Source organism: Gavia stellata, chromosome 11, assembly GCF_030936135.1.
Source record: "Gavia stellata isolate bGavSte3 chromosome 11, bGavSte3.hap2, whole genome shotgun sequence".
Classification (NCBI taxonomy): domain Eukaryota; kingdom Metazoa; phylum Chordata; class Aves; order Gaviiformes; family Gaviidae; genus Gavia; species Gavia stellata.
The window spans coordinates 18,707,723-18,726,238 of record NC_082604.1 but is presented as its reverse complement, the minus strand read 5'-3'; the positions used below and the strand labels follow the sequence as shown (position 1 = coordinate 18,726,238).

General features: G+C 37.2%; 1 protein-coding gene across 1 annotated transcript in view; it reads right to left on the bottom strand.

Moving 5' to 3' along the window:
- The window catches only part of LRCH3 (leucine rich repeats and calponin homology domain containing 3), a 62,265-nt gene that overhangs the window by 1,455 nt on the left and 42,294 nt on the right, over nucleotides 1-18,516 (bottom strand). The window contains exons 10-22 of the mRNA XM_059822502.1: nucleotides 18,062-18,138; nucleotides 15,469-15,564; nucleotides 14,979-15,030; nucleotides 14,683-14,823; nucleotides 13,406-13,453; nucleotides 12,251-12,304; nucleotides 8,672-8,752; nucleotides 7,418-7,489; nucleotides 6,482-6,530; nucleotides 5,866-5,979; nucleotides 5,098-5,216; nucleotides 3,439-3,576; nucleotides 1,102-1,179 (exon numbers count right to left, since the gene is read on the bottom strand). Coding sequence (XP_059678485.1) covers nucleotides 1,102-1,179; nucleotides 3,439-3,576; nucleotides 5,098-5,216; nucleotides 5,866-5,979; nucleotides 6,482-6,530; nucleotides 7,418-7,489; nucleotides 8,672-8,752; nucleotides 12,251-12,304; nucleotides 13,406-13,453; nucleotides 14,683-14,823; nucleotides 14,979-15,030; nucleotides 15,469-15,564; nucleotides 18,062-18,138 — 1,119 coding nt within the window. The remainder of the gene's footprint in view (nucleotides 1-1,101; nucleotides 1,180-3,438; nucleotides 3,577-5,097; nucleotides 5,217-5,865; nucleotides 5,980-6,481; nucleotides 6,531-7,417; nucleotides 7,490-8,671; nucleotides 8,753-12,250; nucleotides 12,305-13,405; nucleotides 13,454-14,682; nucleotides 14,824-14,978; nucleotides 15,031-15,468; nucleotides 15,565-18,061; nucleotides 18,139-18,516) is intronic.

The window sequence follows — 18,516 nt, the reverse complement described above, 5'->3', positions numbered from 1 at the left end:
CGAATTTATATTGTGCAGTTCTGCCTGGAGTAAAAGTCTGAAGTTTCTTAGAGGACCAAAACAGTGCAGGATCTCAAAATACTAATGATCACTTACAACTCCCTACCACATTCCAACACGATTCACTACTGAGTCATGTGAAATTGCCAGGCACCTCAATAAATATGCTATCTTAAAATCCCAATGGCTCAAATGCCTGCAAGTGAAGCTATCTGAAAACACCAGAAAATACTGCATGACTGACTGGAGAACTTTGCTTTTAGAAATAGCTGGGAAATGAGTCACTGGGTCTGCTTTTCCCTTTCACAATACAAAAGAAAGAAAACAGCACCTACAACAGAAACGCTAATGCTTAGCAGGATAAGAAACCAAATCAATTAATGCACTAGAAGAAAGATTAAGAAAAACATGACATATCAAAACTATTTGTACTGAGACAGCTGCTGAATAAGACAAAGTGGAAAGCACAGGACAGCATAAAACAGGATAACTGGAGTCAGATGGACTATTTTGTGTGTTCGCACCTGCTAGGTCTTCCAAGTTTCAGAAGAGGACAGGGAATACCAGAAGATAGACTTCTACCACTGGTACATAACAAAAGAATTAGGATCTATGCAAAGATAGCTACCATCAGAGAAAGGCCAATAATACTGCGACTTGTAAGACAGTAAAGACATTCACGTAAGAGAATTATTCTGAAGGAACATGAAAAGCTTTGTGATAAAAATAAACACATGCAAAACATAATCCAAATTTTATCCCACTTTTAAGCTGTCAAATATTTAATCTTGAGAAAATGTAATTGTTTTTATAGAAATACCTTGCAATTCTAAAGGCAGACTCAAACTGCATCAGCTACTATGAATTTGAGGCACAGCAGTAAGTGAATCAGACCTCGGCTAAACTATATCTGACTTCATTTTGCTCTGGGAGACAATGCAAGATAAGTCTAATCTATACTGCAAGACATAGCTTATAACTGAAGCTTCTAAACTTTTAATAATTCTGTTTTCATCAAATCGTTCAAAGGAGGTTTTATTTTCTGAAGCATCAAACAAAACTGCACCTGAAACATTATATCAGGATAGTAGAAATACGTACCTGAGGCACTCCAATCCTTCTGCAAGCTTCCAAGAAATTCTCCACGTTTCGTCTGCATTTTGCCATTGTAAGTTTAGGCTGCAAACAAGTAAAGGAGGCAGGCATACAGTGTTCTTAATTGGTAGGATTTTAAAAGATCTTTATTTTTAATTTAAATAAAACTCTTAATAAAGCTCTTTGCCAAAAACATACTGCACTGACATAAGCTTGTCTAATTCAAAGCAGGCTCTGCTGAAGTTTGCTTTTCTTTAGAAAAGCAAGCCCAAATTTCAAAGCTATTTTATGAAAAGCTAATTTATGAATGCTGGATGTTTTTATAAAAAGACAGTTCTAAGCTGTGCAGTATTTATATACAAGGTGTTATATAAAACTGGCTAACACTTTTAGTGACTTTTGGCTAACACTTTTAGTATGATAATTTAAAAAATATATTTTGAATGAAACACATGCACAGCTTCCATGCTGTGATTTCAGAACAATTTCATGATATGAAGCAATCTGGAGTCTGTTCTGGATTACTACAACACAAAAATATGTGAATATCAAACCATATTTCAATTAACAAAGAGATTAAAAAAACACAGGCTAGATGAAACCAGAAAGTAATGGAAGAAAACTAGACTTGAAGCTTGCTGCTTGTAAGCCTCTTGTAGATGTGTTTGACATAGTGTTTCAATTGCACTCACTGGCACTTTTTCAAGCAAGCTTTTTTCTACAGTTAGCTTTCACACCTCTACACAGACATACCATGGCACAGGCTCTGTCTTGTTTCTATTCTTGAAGCTTATTCTTTTCTGGTTAAAGAGACACAAGCTTCCTGTTCCTTTGAACAGGCTACCCACAGTCTACATAGCAGCAGGCAACGGCCTCTGTGGGTTCAATACTTTTCCATATGTGGTGGGGTTTCTGCTCTGTCCCCTCAATGTGGTGTATTTCCCCACCAAGAAAGCAGGTTAAAGGCTAGTGCTGACTTCTTTATCCCGAAGGACGAAGGGAATACAAAGATCCCATTGTGACTGAGGAATGACATGATGCCTCTTCTGCTCCTGGAGCCATGAAGCTAAAGGCTGCCTCTTCCTTGGGATTTATATGACAAAGCCATGATTTGATTTCTAACACAGAATATTCAACAGCACATAAAACCAGGCCATTGAAAAGATACTCTCAATGACGCAAGTCTTCTGAATAGCGGTTGTATGCCTTTTCTCTTAATGATTCCACAATCTGCCTAAAACGTTGGCGTGTCCAGTTCAATCGTTCTCAAAATAATGAAGACATCTGCTTGTTCACATGAAGTCCAAGGGAGAGGAACCACAATGATACAGTAGGCAGGCCTGTAAGTGCCAGTTCAAGTTTCAACCAACACAAAGACTGACTCCAAAATAAGGAAAAGCAAACACAACATGCATGTTTCAACTTCTTCCCCCAGAAACAATCTTCAGGTTTTTTTCCTTATTCATACAATTTAAAGGTGCATAACAAGCAATCTGTCTGTCCATACTACTTTTAAGTAGCCGATCCTAAATATTTTCACTGAACTTTCTGACTTCCACAAATATAGATTAGGTAAATAATGTCATTTTTTCACAGCTCTTGACCTTTCTCTAACTCTGTGCTTTCCCTACATGATACACAGTAATGCACCCAGAAACAGATCATCTTCATTGCTTTCCAGAAACACTGCAGTTAGGCAGGGTAAGAGAAACAACTTCAGAAATTTTCAAACTTCTCTGTGAGCTTCCTTCCTTGCTCTGAACAGTCCCCAGACACAACTACCTTTTTTCCTGTTACCACAAAGGTATGACTGGATTTGTTTTGTTCCAGGAGATGCTGTTCTCCAAGTAGGTTTAGTGTGCTCTGCTAAAATTCCTAAGCAGAGGAATTTGTAGCGCTGTAAAGTGGACACAGGATCAACTTGGCTTCTCTGCCTGTTTTCACTGTCTTGTGTAGTGGGATCCTAAATGTTGTAGAGAATGTTGTATTTCCCTACTATCTGTTTTCCTGAACTTCTCAGACCTTTTGATCTTTTGAAATATCCTATTTCAGTTTTCATGCTGAACTGTCCCTTATTTCACTAGTTTTCAAGTTAACATAGGGAGGACTTGAAAACGCTAACATTTTCTTACAATCTGTGTTAGAAGTAACTTAAATGAAACAAACCCAAATATACATTTCTTTTAGTGATGCTATAGACCTTTCTTAGACAGAACAGATGGTTATTTTTTGTCATGTATGTTCACAGAGGAGAATGCTGAATTTAGCATTTGTCTGGATTGCAGGACTTTGTTGAATGTTATTTTGGACACCTATAAAATACTACCGTTATTACATACTTACAACAGCAGGTGAGGGGACATGAATGCTGGGAACAGATCGAGGACGCACATGATTAGCTAAATGGCACAGAACAACACCGTCGGTGAGAGCTGCTCCAAGATCACTGGGCAACGACACTTTCAACCGTGATTCTATATTCTGTAGAAAAATGAACACGGACACACAAAAAGTAAGAGCTGGTTTCCTCCAACTATTTCATTCTGCAGAACAGTTTGTAAGATGCAGAGTGCTTGCTTTACAACTCTCTGTCCATCTTCACGACATTTCCAAACAGCTTTTTGAATAACATCAAGGAAAGCTCTGCACACTACTGTGTCCCAGGGCTGACCACAATCTGGGAGCAATTGAGTTCAATGATGAACAGCACAGGGTACTAATACAACCATTACTCAAAAAAAATGGAAATCAGGGTCTAGGAACAGTATTCCTAATCCTACATATTCTCTGGTTCTGCCAAGTGAAGTGAAAATAATTGTCTTTGCGGGTTGGAGGACAACACAGTTAACAAAAGTCAAGACAACATTTTTGCGCGTAAAGAAAAACCTGAACTACTTGGCATAAATAGTTAAAAGAATGAGGTAGTTAGCATTTGTGTAAGGGAATGAATAAAAATTCAATTCAGGCTTTTAATCTTATTTCAAACACAGTGTGAATTTCACTGAGCTGTTATACTGTATCTAAATTTAAGTATTTAAAAAAGATTTAAGCTTAGCTGGGAAGCAGAACAAGATACAGACTACATACAAAGCATTCTGAGATAACAGAAGAGAGGCTCTGCAAACAGCACCAAGTTTTGTTTTACTTAAGATAACTTTCTCCTTTTAGAGAAAGGAGATTGTCCTTACTTTAAAATTTACAAAGGGAAGGAATTCTTTCTGTCCATCTGGGATGCTCATGGCTTTCAAAATCAGCTTTAACAAGTAGGAATTCTTATTTCTTGGGGCAGTTCAAACAATTAATTAGAGCACCTCAAGGTATCCCTTCATGCTCTCCAGAAACAAGTTCTGGGGCAAAGCAGAGCAGTACCTTAATGCCATGTGGCATTTTCAATATTCATGTGTATCGTCATTGTACCTGGGCACAAACTAGGAGTGTGGTGGCCCTGAACAGACAAAAAGCACAACTACAAGGAGTATTTGTGCCTCAGATGTTCTGCTCTTAACTAAGGGTAAGGCAAGAATCAATAGAGGGATCCACAGCACACAAGGAAACCATGCTGTCAGCATGGAGTGCAGAGACTACTGCCAGTCATCTGCTTTTCTGTGGGCTTTACAGCAAAGAGGAATTTAAAAAAAAGAGATTAAAAGGAAGACAGTGAGACAACTTTCCAGGGAGTTCCTTAGAAGTGTGAAGGTTGATAAGGAAGAAAGCAAGCACATATTAATTTTAAAAGCAGAGATCACTGGACACTCAGAAGCAGGAGTCAGCACAGTTTATTTTACAGAATTTGAAGCTGACTTTATCCACCACAAAACACAAAGTGAACACCACTGCATCCATCTGAAAGAACCACTTAGATTGTACAATGCCTTTTAATTTTGGTCAACTGTGCAGCATATTGGTTCAGTGAAATTGGTCTAAAACACAAGGACAGATTTAAAAGGGTGTATGCAATGCATTTACTAAAATGTCCACATACTGGCTCCTGGCAGCATTTACCTTACGTAGCTGCTCTATTAGCTCCAGCTCCTCCTCTCGCTGTTTAGAGTTTTGTCTTACTCTAGGGTCTGCAGAATCATTAGCAGGAGACAAGGCACGGGTAGAAGATGAAGTAACAGCTAAAAAAAACAGCATGAAGAAAAAAAAAAATCACTAAGCACGGTTTGGCTGATTGTCCTTCACAGCTGTACTATACATGCACACACAAGGTTCCAGAATGGGTACAGTGCATTCCTTTTCACAAATCTGTTTCTTTCATTTCATTATTAATCAAATTAACTATCTACTAATCTAAATGAGGTGTTCTTTAACACATTTTCCTTTCTGCTTAGATACTGTTCTTTCTGTTGGATAATAATCATTCACAAAGGATGACAAAGTTTTGCCAGATGGAGTATGTTGAAACAGTTCTGCGTTTCAACAGAAATTGCAGTTTTGTTATGTGTTGCTGTGCAAGGCAAAATTTATCAAGCTGCCTTCATCAGTTGTTGAAGGCTTTTGTGACGTTTCCTTGGTATCTTTTTAGGTGTAAGCACAGACCAGGAAGAACAAATTCCCGTATTTCTACAAATGAGACAAAAGAATATTTGACAGCTCTAAATAAAACATTGCTTATTCACAAAGTATTTAATGCCATGTGTCTACAAAGGAACTCTAAAAGTAGTTTGATGATAATGACCTGAAGTAACAGAACAGTGCAAAACCTAAGTAATGCCGGTGTTAATATAACGTAGCAAAACTAGCTAATTTCTGAGCTATATAACCTACCTTTGTTTGCTTCATCCCTGACAGCTGCTCGGAAAAGGAAACTCTCAGGTCGCTGGGAAGGGTTTCTATAGGAAGGCGGGGCTGCATGGCCAGGATATGGAGGGGAAAGGTGGACTAAACAAATGTGGAAAGGCACAGGAAAGGAAAGGAGGAAGAAGGAAACGGTTAGAGTTTAAATAGGAAATGGGTTCAGCAATGTGGTAATTAAAAAGAACAAACCAAAAATTTTAATATAATAATGACAAAATAAATTACAGCCATGCATGATAAAAGCGCAGAGCAGGAAAAGGCACTTCCAAGGACACTTGCATGCAAAGCACATTCCACATACCAATTCCAACAACTGTTCTGACTGTTGCTGAATGCATCTGTGTGCCAAAGCCTGTATGAAGGCCTAAAACAGCCAAACCCTACACTCTGCCCGAGGACATGCTTCACCCCTGTTGTCTCTTCCCTCATGTGTTTCTAAGGGGAGCCAAATAACTGGGTAAATTCTCAAACACAGCAGTGCCACATACAGAGATGGGAACATATGCTCTTTTCTCTTTATAGCACAAATAAGCAAGCAGGCATTTTGATCTTATTTTTCAAAAATTTTTCTTCCTTTCCTTGTTACCTGTCTGAGTGGTAGGTGAGCCGGGGGAGATGGTAGATCTGTCATCACTCTGTGGACAAAAAAGCAGAAAAAGTATGAACGGTCTGTATCTGGAAAAGCTGTGACTACATTTTAATTTGCTGTGTTTTAAAAAAGGCTCCATCCATCTAAACGTGTTTCAGAAAAAAAACAGAATGTGAAAAGACACAGTATGCTGTTCCCAAAGTCTCTTCAGAAAGTGACAAAGTTTTTTTGTTTGCAGAAATGACACAATTGCTTTTTTTCTGAGGAAAAAGAATGATGAAACAGCACCGACTGTGCAATGACAGATCTTTGTTTACTCTTCCTTCCAACCAAAACTTTCAAAGTATTCTTTGCAAAGGGGACACAGAAAAACCTATAATTAAATAACACACAGAACTTGCATTATAGCAGCACCCATAAGGATACACCTCTTCAACACTTTTGCTAATGCAAAACTGCTATTTACTGAACATCACTCTCCCCAGTGAAACACACTGTGGTTTTATTACAGTGCTTACAGAGACTAATGATTTCTTGTGATGAATGCATTCAGTATAGCAGTTTCCAAAGAAGAGAAAGAAATATAGGATATCTGTATTCAAAAGTAAGCTGGTAAAGAATACAAGAGTACTTTTGATGAACTCAACTTGGTCAAAAGTACGTAATCTCGTACAGAAAAAGCAACATCAAAGACAACTAAGAACCCCTCGGAGCAGAGACTGGTTACCATGTTTTTATAGCTTAGGCCCTCCTGTAGACACAGCCTAAAGCTAAGATGAGGTAATATCTACTACAGTTTAATCAGGTCAATTGGATTCATACCCTACCTGAACTTTTGATTAGAAGCTGACAGACTAACACCTGTTAAAACAGATGTGTGGATCCAAGAGTTTTTTGTTGGCTTTACTGGTGAATGATAATAGCAAGAGATACCTTGACAGGACTGAAGGTAGAGGCATTAGGCAGGGTAGTAGCACAGCTTTCTTGATTCAACCCTGAGAGTGACTGAATGCAGAAAGAAAGAAAACGCAGTAGCAGTGTTAGCAAATGGCTGATAGGTCATGCACAAAGGTGGAATGCAGTAGACAAGTTAAAAAGGAAGAGGTGATCATGATCACATTCTCAGAAACACCCAACAGGCAACAGATATAACTTGCTGAACTACAGTTAAATCCTTCCTACCCTCCTGAACTTTCTAGCTAATAAGCTTGGGAGGTGTGATATTTCTTTTACATGCAACACAGTGACAGCTGTAAACACTTTGTAAAATCAGAGAAATCCACATCTAACAGGCTCAAGAACACACACATTGTGTCTGCCACAAACACCTAATGCTGATCCTTGTGAATTACACACAAAGTAAATAAGATTCCGTGGGTGGAATCTAGCTCTCGGGAAGAGGTCAGTGTGAAGATTTACAGTGTTGTCACAAATAAAGTGCAGCCAAATTTCAATTATAACCAATATCAACATCAACCAAATAAACAACTTTTCATGTTTACAGAACAGGAGCTCCAGCATGCCAATCTGTCACTGACAGGTGGATCTAGAAGGCCAAATTCTGCGTCTTATTGAAAGCACAATCAAAATGTGAACATTTGAGGACTGAATGGCTCAAGAATGAAACTATACTTTCTGAAGCAGCATTCAAATAGCAAAGTGGCAGTTCAGCACAGGAAAAGAACACCAAATGACACCTAGCAATTCTACAGATGTGAACGACACACTTGGGAATGTCAGTATTTAAAACGATTTGCAACTATTCTGCCACTTCAGAACAGTACAGCCAGGAAGAACTAGAAGGAAAGGTTATACTCAGGGCAAGCCTTAAATACAAACATCTTTAGGTCCTATGCAGACTTAACAGATGATCCTCAAGACAGCCTCTTTCTCCACAGCAGTGCAGAGCAAAAACTGCGGGTTTCTTTTTTTGTTTTAAGAGTTTCAAAATATCACTTGACTTCAGCAAAACGTTAGCTAGTATATGAGAATAGTAAAATAAAACAGAAGTAGGTGGTCTGTAACATTAACATAACTGTTTATCCCTGTATGAAAAGAGCAAGACAACCCTGATGCAGACTAACAAGAAGTCACAATCCACGTACCCAGTAGTGGGTGAAGGGAAGGGGAACATGGCACACCACAGGGTAGGACAATCACAACAGAAACACACTGCATGCTCTTCACCTGTTTGCGAGTCCCTGGCCTTCTTTTAATGGTATTGGTGTTATTGTCAATCTCAAACACAAAGAGAGGCTCAAAGCCATTCTGTCAGGGACAGCAAGGAAAGAAAGAGAGGGAAGAAAGGAAGTGAGGCAAGGAACTACTGTAAGAAAAGGTAGTCACAATGCAAAAGGAACCAGAATGCTGCAATTCAGACTTACAACACCCTACAGCACATGCCCCACTTGGCCTCTAGGTCTAGCACTGAAGTCAGAGAAATCTCCCTGCGCCAGAAACAACTGTAGATACAGGGACTGCCAAAGCAGAGCCCAACCAGAACTCTGCACGAACCAAATAAGGACATTTTAAGGGAATTTGATTATTAAACGTCTGAATACACAAATGGATGCCAACGGTCTGAGAGAAAACTCCAGGGTATGAGTTAGCATAATTCAAGTTCTGCTTACTTTACCCATACCATTACTATTTGTAACACACTGGTGCCTAAAAGCCTTAACTTAAAATGTTTCAGAGATCCCATGTACTAACAGTAACACGATGGCCTCAGGCCACGTTTGAGACTACAAGAAGAAACCAGAACACAATGAAGGGAGCACAAGGCAGAAATGACACAACACCAGCTGCCTGATGCTTATCAAGGATTTCACAGGCTTCACAACAGAGAAATTGACCACCAGTTTGAGAAAATGTTTTGGGGTTTTCCTTCCATAGTACTCACCTTGGAAGGGACAGTATGAGAGAAAACAAGAAGATATTTGGGGAAAAATTAGATTCATAACCAATCAAGGCTGAAATCGTTAGCCAATTCTGAAGCCTTGATACTATATCAACAAGTAATCTCAATTGTAACGAACAGGACTACCTTTGTGAGAAAACCAAGCAGGATATGACTTATATAAAACTTTGAGTTATACAGCACATGTTCTCAGAGAGGCCAGTGATTACATTTCTTCAGCAACATTTTAGTTAGTCTGGCTATTACAAGTCAACACAAAGAAATCCACCACAGTGTGCAATAAAGTACTACAGCCAAACTCCACTTTGCTTCAAATCACAGGTATGTAGAAGAAACGTACAACTAAACTGAACTATTAACATTCATAGAAAGTATGGGTAGTAATTTTCAGAGTTCAAACAGGCTGTCATGAAATTGTTTACAAACAGAAGAAAACAGTCAGAGTAACCTGTGCAATGTGAATGCATTTTAATTAGTGATAAACAAGGAGAAGACCAAAAGAAACGATGTAAATTTGAAACATGATGTAAGATTTAAAAAAGGAGATTCACAACTTAAATTTTGGTTTTAAGAAATCTTTTGTTAAAGCAGTAACAATACCAGAAGAGGGAAGCAGTAAAATAAAAGAAAGCTCACTTGCTATCTAACTACATGCTAGACTTACTGCTTTTTAAATCTTTTCCTTACATCTGAGCTGAAAACCTTGTTTGGAGCAAAAGAAAAGCAACTGCTCAGTTTCGAGAGCTCTGATGTAACGAGGGAAATGCTGAGGAAAAGATCTTTTACTATATCTCTATGTAATATTCTCTTGTGCCACAAAGTGTTATCCCCACAACATAAAGCTAGAACAATCAGTGGAAAATCTAGCAGAACTTTATTTTTTAAATTTTTTTTTTTTAAACTAACCTCTCTGCAAGTTTCAATGTCCAAAGTTTTGTAAGGTAAAGTTTACATTACTGCATGCAGTCTTCATGCAGAGAGAGAAAAAAAAGACAGAGAGGAAACTATGTAAGTGGAAAATATGTACCGAAAACTGCCATTAGCGAATAGAATTTTTGATACGAAATGCCTCTATACTTTGGTGGAGGAAAAAACCATCCTCAGAAATCACACCTAGCTAAATTTCAAATCCATAAGGACAGGTAAAATGTCAAATGAAATGCAATGGAATAGAAAAAGGTAAAAGTAATTTCAACTTTTATGACAAACGTGGTTTTTTTTTAAAAAAAGCAAACTAATGAACATTTCCTTGTTGTTGAACAAGTTTTCACCATACAAAATACGTTTGTCAAAACAAAAATTCTACAAATTCATGAGCTAGCCTGGGCTTAATGTTCCAGTTGCAATAATTGCCAGAAACAGCTGCCCTGGCATATACCATCATTAGACACAGTGTGTGTTTCCACTACAAAATAGAGCTGCAGATCATACTTCAGCAGTTCAGAAAACCCAGTATTTCATATACTATTAGGGTTTAGTGCTGCTGAGAAGAGCAAGGAATCAAAAGAAAAATGACTAGAGAAATGACTGCTTTCAAATATAGTTCAATCTTTCCCTAACCAGCCTGTCCGCTTTTTTGTGAAGTGCAAGGATGTAACTTCGTTAAAGACAAAGGAAACAAACAGTGATGGAAGCCAGTTTCAAAATAATTTCTGAAAATTTCAAGTAATGTAACATAAAATTCTATATACTAATTTACAACAAAAGTCATGGGATCACACAATCAAACAGAAATGGGGTCCCTAAAGGTATCTTTAAAATACATTCCAAAGGTGAATTCACTGACAACAGAATATCCACACTTAACCCAAACCACTGCTATTCTCCTGCTTCTTATTATCTAAATATGAAAGCACATTTTTATATGCTAATTGATTGATTTCTCTAAACAGGCAGATGCATGATCACAACTAAATCTCTCTCTAGTATTAAAGAGCTTTCTTTTTCTCCCACACAGGGCGAATTGTGTGAAAGCAGGAAACCCAAGAAGTCTGAATAAAGAGACAGTAAATATCTTGACCAACATGTCCTGGAGACAGATATTCTGAGAGCACTGTCTAAAGAAACTTTAGGCAGATAATGGAAGCACATGAATTAAGAAAATAAATCCCAGGCATGCAGTCATGCAACAGCAGGCAAATCAGGTGTATTTTTCTTTTATAGACATAGATTATAGCATTAATTATATTCTTTAATTATGCTACATTGCTAAGATGCCATAAAGGAATAGCATAAAACATGAAGTAAGTACATAAATGTTTTTATTTTTGCTAATTGTTCAAAACAGATTATTTTTAAGACATCTTCATCAATAAGAAAAAGGTATGAGGAATATTTCATAATTTGTAGCATTCAAATGTAGAGCAGTTTTTGCCTGTGCTATGATATGGTTACCAAGATACTAAGTATTTCTAACCACCATGTGCAGGATGCAAATGAGTTAAAGTAGAAGGCTGTACTCGAAGCATTAAAATCGCTTACTTGACACTGAAGAGCACATCAAGCTAAACGGAGAAAGAATCAAACCGGAACAGCTAGAGGTGAATTTTCAATTTTAGAAGCTGTTGTTTACTATCAGTAATTTTTTTCCACTCTCAGCAAAAGATAAGCTTTAATTATTCTGCGGAAAAACCATCACTATATTATTAACAAACGGCTGACAGTACAAGTATCAACATATTCATGCTATCAAAGTTCACGGCTAAGCCACTTTTCAAATATGCTCATGTTTTATGCTATTTAGATTAGCTCTAAAATAGTTGGTCTAATCTGAGACAATCATAACATGTTGTTATTTCTGTGCTCTAGAATCTGCCACAAAAAGGCCATTACGTGCAGGATCTTACCACTAACAAGGCACTATCATCAGTATGCTGAGACCTTCTGGATGGAAAGGGACACTGGGAGGTGGGAGAGATGGAGTAATGTCAGAAACACACAGAATGTCAGATACACACGGTATGTGAACAGACAGAAATTCCAGAACATGTACTGCTTGTTTACAGCATTGTGAGGCTTTTTTAAAGAAAATCCGTAAAGTGTATGTAACTCTATAGGAGTATATAGCCATATGACCCATGAATTTTAGTGTATTTGTATTACTTAAGGAATCAATTATTCTGCTTTCTGTGTTGTCTAATGCAAATGCAGACAACTACGTATTCACAGTTCTTACTGTGGAAGAACAAAGGACCCTTAAAAAGAAGAAATTAAGAACAGAAGAACATTAAGAAGGAAAAGGAGCAAAACCTATTTCAATTACCCCATGTTTTGGTAATTTTCTAACAAAAAAGAGTTAGTTGGGAAATGCTGCTAAAGAACTATTTATATTCATTATATTATTAAATGTTTTGATCTGATTAACACTGCCAAGTGATTTATCTTCCCCTGGAGGAAAGTGGGGATGGTAAGCAGTGGAAGAGCTATTACTATGCAGAAATCTGATGCAGAGAGCAAACAGATGTCATTGGCTCAGCTCTGTATATTCTAGAAGACTGAGCCTTGTATGATTTGTCTTCCCTACTGACTTACTGTTTTTTGTTATAAAACCACATTATAAACCTAAAACTTTTTAAAAATTTATCTATTTCTTTTTCTGAGTGCCCTCAAAATTCTAATGCTTAGTCTTTCTGGGATAACTGGTGATCTAATAATAGGAAACTGGGAGAAAACTGATCAATGAAGGATGACTGCAACACAATAACCTGTCTGAATACTCCCGTTAAAGTAAACTGCACTGCTCGGAAGGAGCATCTTAAAATGGAATACGAAATGTATTTTCTGTATAGAACATAGAAAACATACAAGAAACAATAAAACAACACACTCGGACAGGCAATCTACACAAACAGAAGAAAACCCAAGGCTTAATAGTAAGTGTGAAAAAACTATGCTGTAACTCAGTCCCAAAGAGTTCTCCATAATCAGGAAAATATCTCAGATGGAGAGAGCTAAGAATTCAGGTGCTGACATTCCTAGTAATACCCTTATTGGACTCTTACCTCACTATCCAGAGGACTTTGCTTCTGAGGACTTAAGGATGCTTTTTGCTATAGAGAAAAAGGAAACATGAAAGACCAATTTAAAAGAATGTGACAGAGAAACAAAAGCTCAGAACAAAACTACCTAATTTAGAAGTGTTTCAAAACACAAGTCTTAGTTTTTAAATAAAACATGCATTGGGGAAATTTCAAGTTTCCACTGAGCTGAAAATTCACTGATACTGCTAGTAAAAAAACAGCCTTTATTCCATACGAAAACAAAACACCCAAATTGTTTTTACATATTAAAGATGCATAATAAACCCAAAATATAACCCAAGGGAGGAATTTAATTGCTGAGAATAAAGTGCTCATGAATAACAAAGGCAACAGAAGAAAAACAAAACCAAAAACCCCAGAAGGCTCATCAATGAACAAAATGCATCCTAAATATCTGAAGTCTTTAACTGAAAGACTGAGCAGAATCTTTAATAAAAGCAGCTTTTTTACAAAACATTGCCAGGGGCCTGAGATTAGTTTCAGGCAGCTAAAAACCTTTTTCTAAACTAACTTTATACATTACATAAATGCAATATAACGTTATTTTCCTCTCTGCAGACCACCCTAAGCCCAAAATATTAACTGTAACATTTATTAAATTTATGATGGCGAGATTTGGGTAGGTCACCAGAGCAGCAAACAGTAAAATAAATTTAAGACAACTAGCTTGTAAACAAGTTTGCATGTTAAGCAGCACACTACTTCATATTGACTGCACTGAAAGAGAAAGTGAAGATGCAGTTTTCATGGAGTATCTGATGTACCATAAATCGGCACCTATGCTCTACCTGGAGGTAACTTATTTATGCATCATAAAAATACCAAAATAGATTAGGCAACATTATCTTCTTGTGTGTATGGTTGATTTCTTCTCTGCCAAAATTTGTCTTCAAAATTAAATTGCCTCTATGCCTTCTCAAATAAAGACCCCTTCTTTCTTATACCAATCCTGTCACATCTATGCAAATGAAAAATTGAGAGAATGAGGCGGACTACGTAAAAACATAATTCTTTACAACCATCATATTTTGGGTAAATTTCTTCCGTCTTCCTTGCCAGTTCTAATTTTCTCTATGTTAAGCTACAGCACCAACATTGAATGGAATTAAATGCTATGTCTCCATTTTCTTTATAAAGTGCCATGCACGCCTGAGAGTGCAACGTACAAGTATTAATAATCTTGGTAATTAATTTTCATGAATGGATTAAAGTATCAAGTAGGTACTAAAAGGAAGTACCTTAACAAAGTCAAGGACAGCTTCTCTCTGGATCTGTTTTGTTCTCATCCTCTCCTCCTCATACTGAAGTGCTGCTAGCTGGGCTTCCCGACGGGTACGCTCTATGTGTTTGCGGTGCAGCTCGGGGTCTGTATTAGGCACCTGGAACAAAACAGTGCACTAGGCTGTAAAGACAGAGCTACACAGGGTAAAACAGATGGGTTATGTAGAAACAGTCCATGTCTTATGGCTAACATAAGTTTGGGTTTGCATCAAACTCATCCAAAAGAATAAAATAGTAGAGTTCAATGTGTTACCTGACTGTGGTGACTTGATAGAGAGACAAAGTAAGGTGAATCAGCCGGGGGTCTGACAAATGGAAAAAACAGAGAGTAAGTATACTTTTTATCTTAAATATAAACAAATTTTCATACATGAGTTGTCAGCTACACACAAGTATCTCATCAAATTAGAAGAGTAACTGCTTAGTAAGCAAAGCTGTTAAACCAACTGCTGCAATAATGATTTAACTCATTGTGATGACAGATTTTGTGTACTCATTTCTATCTCTTCCCCTGAATTGTGATAACATTTTTCTACAGCTCAAGATGTACCAATGGGATTGTACATTTGGCCTATTACATTGAGAGATCCAGTACTTTATAGCCATCCTCTAAGAGCTGGTTAAGTAACCAATCCAGGAACTTTTCAGATTATCCTTACTTAGAGGAGCAACTGGCCACTATGGTTATTTAGGGAGGGGGAAAACACCCAAACAGTTTCTACTGATTAATTTATTTTCCCTACCTCTCTGTCCTGTCCACATAACTCCTTAGTACTTGGTGATGCTCTCTGTCCTGCATCAAATTTAGAGATTCAGGTCTTCGTAATTCATCAGTATCCCTGCAGGTAAACACCAGGTGGAAGGGGGATTGGCCACTGATGCATATAAATTACTGTCAGATGAAATCTTCTCTAGATGACAGCTGTTTTTGTCAGAGTAATTGCCTAGACAATTACCTTCAGATAACCACAAAGGTGAAATTTAGGATGACTTTCTAACTGTCAGTGATATAAGCCATCAAAGTCATAAGGTAAACAATAACTGATCTGTCTCTTATCCATCATCTCAACAATAAAAGAGAAATTTTGCAGTCAGTTCTTTGCTAGAAGGCAGCTGCTAGCACTGAAAGAATTCCCCAGGACCACAGTCTACAGCGTGTTCCCTGCCATGCTACTTCCTAGAAAGTTGATGGACACCGAGTAGCTTACTCTTGACAGCCTAGACTCTGCAACCTTCACTCCTGGGGCAACTATGAGAGAGACACTTTCCAATGCATTTCCAAAAAATATCAGTCATGCTGCCTGTGTGTAGACTTATTACCTATTCTGCACGGAGAAGCTTAAGAGACGTGGAAGACCCATATGCTATAGGTCTCCTCTGTTACTTAAATTTGCACTGATGCACATGACAAATCCATGACTGTGCTGTTCTGAACGAACAGGACTGGGTTCAACTGAGTGCCAAGAAGTGTATTCAGACCAGAGTACATACAGCATTGTTGCATCAGGAATGCACCACAGTCTGTCCAGGGCACAAACTGTATTTACTGAACTGAATCAACTAACGTAAGTACTCTTGAGATGAAGCCTGCATTCCATCAACTTTAAGAGTTTTAATGGATCCAGGATGCTGAAGGAAAAAAACAAGAAAAGAAGCTGCCTGCCAAGGCATTTGCACAGAATTATTGTGAAAGCAGTTTACAGCTTGTGGTTGCCACAAATGAAATATTTGACTAATACAAGCTTAAAATATAAAAAAATTACTCATTGTCATATGGCTGTTTTTCCGCAATTTTGAAGGCAACAACAATATGACCTGTTTTTAGAGCCTCATTAAGAATTTCACTCTGCTGCAGCATATTATGAATAAGCTACAATTCACTTAGATTGTTGATTAACTACTTCCGCATGAAGATCCACTGCCACCCTGAAGTTAAATTTTGAAAACATTAGATACCCTAAATGAACTAAAATTTCCTTTATCAGTAAAATATGCCTATGTAAACAGCAGCTCTCTCCTGGTTAACTAGCCTTCTCTTATTTCCTTCAGATGTATCATGGAATCCAGTGTTTATAAAGTCTAGCTATTTCCACATTGACCACAAATGTTCAAATAGAAAAATAAATAAACAAACAAAAAATCAGTCTTTCAAACCAAGAGCACTAACTTTATTTGGGGAGAACACGTCACACTGCTGTGTTATTTTATGTGTTACCTGTAGACACTACAGGATAAAGAATGCTCATATATACTGAAGGAGTTACCCTCTTTTATATCAGTACAGCTACTGTATCTGCACATTTACTGCACGTTTCAAAATGCCTATTAAAATGTTGCCATAACTCTGGAAAAAGTTACACACTATTCTTGATTTCATTTTCTCTTTCAATACCATTTTAGAATGCCGTTAAAAATAAATTTCTAATGGCAACGTAAGTAATGACATACTTATGGCTAGCAGTTGTCTTTTTTTTTTTTAAACATCCCTAGTACAATTGAGCTGGTTTTCTGCTGAGTCCTTCACACTCACTTTCACGCCACAGAATACTGAAATGTTTCAATGGCATATTAAAGGTTCTATCAATTTTTATTTTAGTTCCATCAGCAAGAAGCTATACATTTGCTTATCTTCTGTTCCTTTAACTAGACACCTGAAAGTCTTTTCTCAAACCTAACCACCTCATTTATACTCTGTCCAACTCTGACCCACATTTTATGGATAAACAGTCCCTCCAATAAGCCAAACAATCATTAAAGAGTATGGACGTAATTCAAAAAGTCTACTTCATTTAACTAAGCGACCTGTTTTCAGCACTGACTCCCATTCTATCCCTTCTTCCCCTGATGTTAGCTCATGATTATGGCACAGAAAGCACATCTTTAATTAAACTAAACCCACACAGTACTACAGGTATCAAGAGTCCACCAAGAATGTGACCTCATAGCACATCAAATACTCCATAGTAACTCTCTTTATGCTTCCCCTAAACCTGCAGTACATTTATCCCTTCTGTCCTTTATGTAATATAGCTTAAGTCAACTATTTAATCAAAGCACAAACTAAATAATGAAAAGCAGATATTAAATCAGTTTAAAAGTATACACTTTAATTTGGCAGATTTCTTTAACCAACCAATTTAAAGCCAAGCTTTTTGGTCACTGCCATTAACAGAATGCAAATTCTTAATCTGGAGCAGTAACTTATAAATCAAGTGCCATGCACATTTCTGGTGAAGCAACAGAAAACAATGTCATTTTCTAAACACATTCAGTAAATACGTGCTCTGCATTCATCAAGAAACTTTGGATAAAATTACTGTTACCACATATTCTTACCTGTTTTGATGTAAATATCGTCTTGTATCCTCTGTTCTCTGAAATTCTCTGATGGATACAGGCTTTACTGGTGAGCCCTAAGCAAAATAACACAGAATACTGTTAGCAACTTGGTCAGAATACTGTACATTAACATCAAAGAATCTCTTTGTAGAGCAACATTTGTAACTACTGGTATTCAAAATACCTGACAAAGAACCACAAAACATAACTCAGGGATGTTAATTGCCAACTAGGCAAGCTCACTTTTATTTTTTCCCGTGATTTAAAGAAACTTTAGTTTCAAGATTAAATATGCCAACTGATAAATTTAAGAGTTTAAAAACCTCCACTATTAAGAATTATGCAGAGAAGTAAATGTAGCTAAAAAAATTAATGTCACATAGAAGAAATGTAGAATTAAGCTCTGAAGAATGTATATACAAGTGTGCAGCAAGGCAGTCTGAACTCTTAGA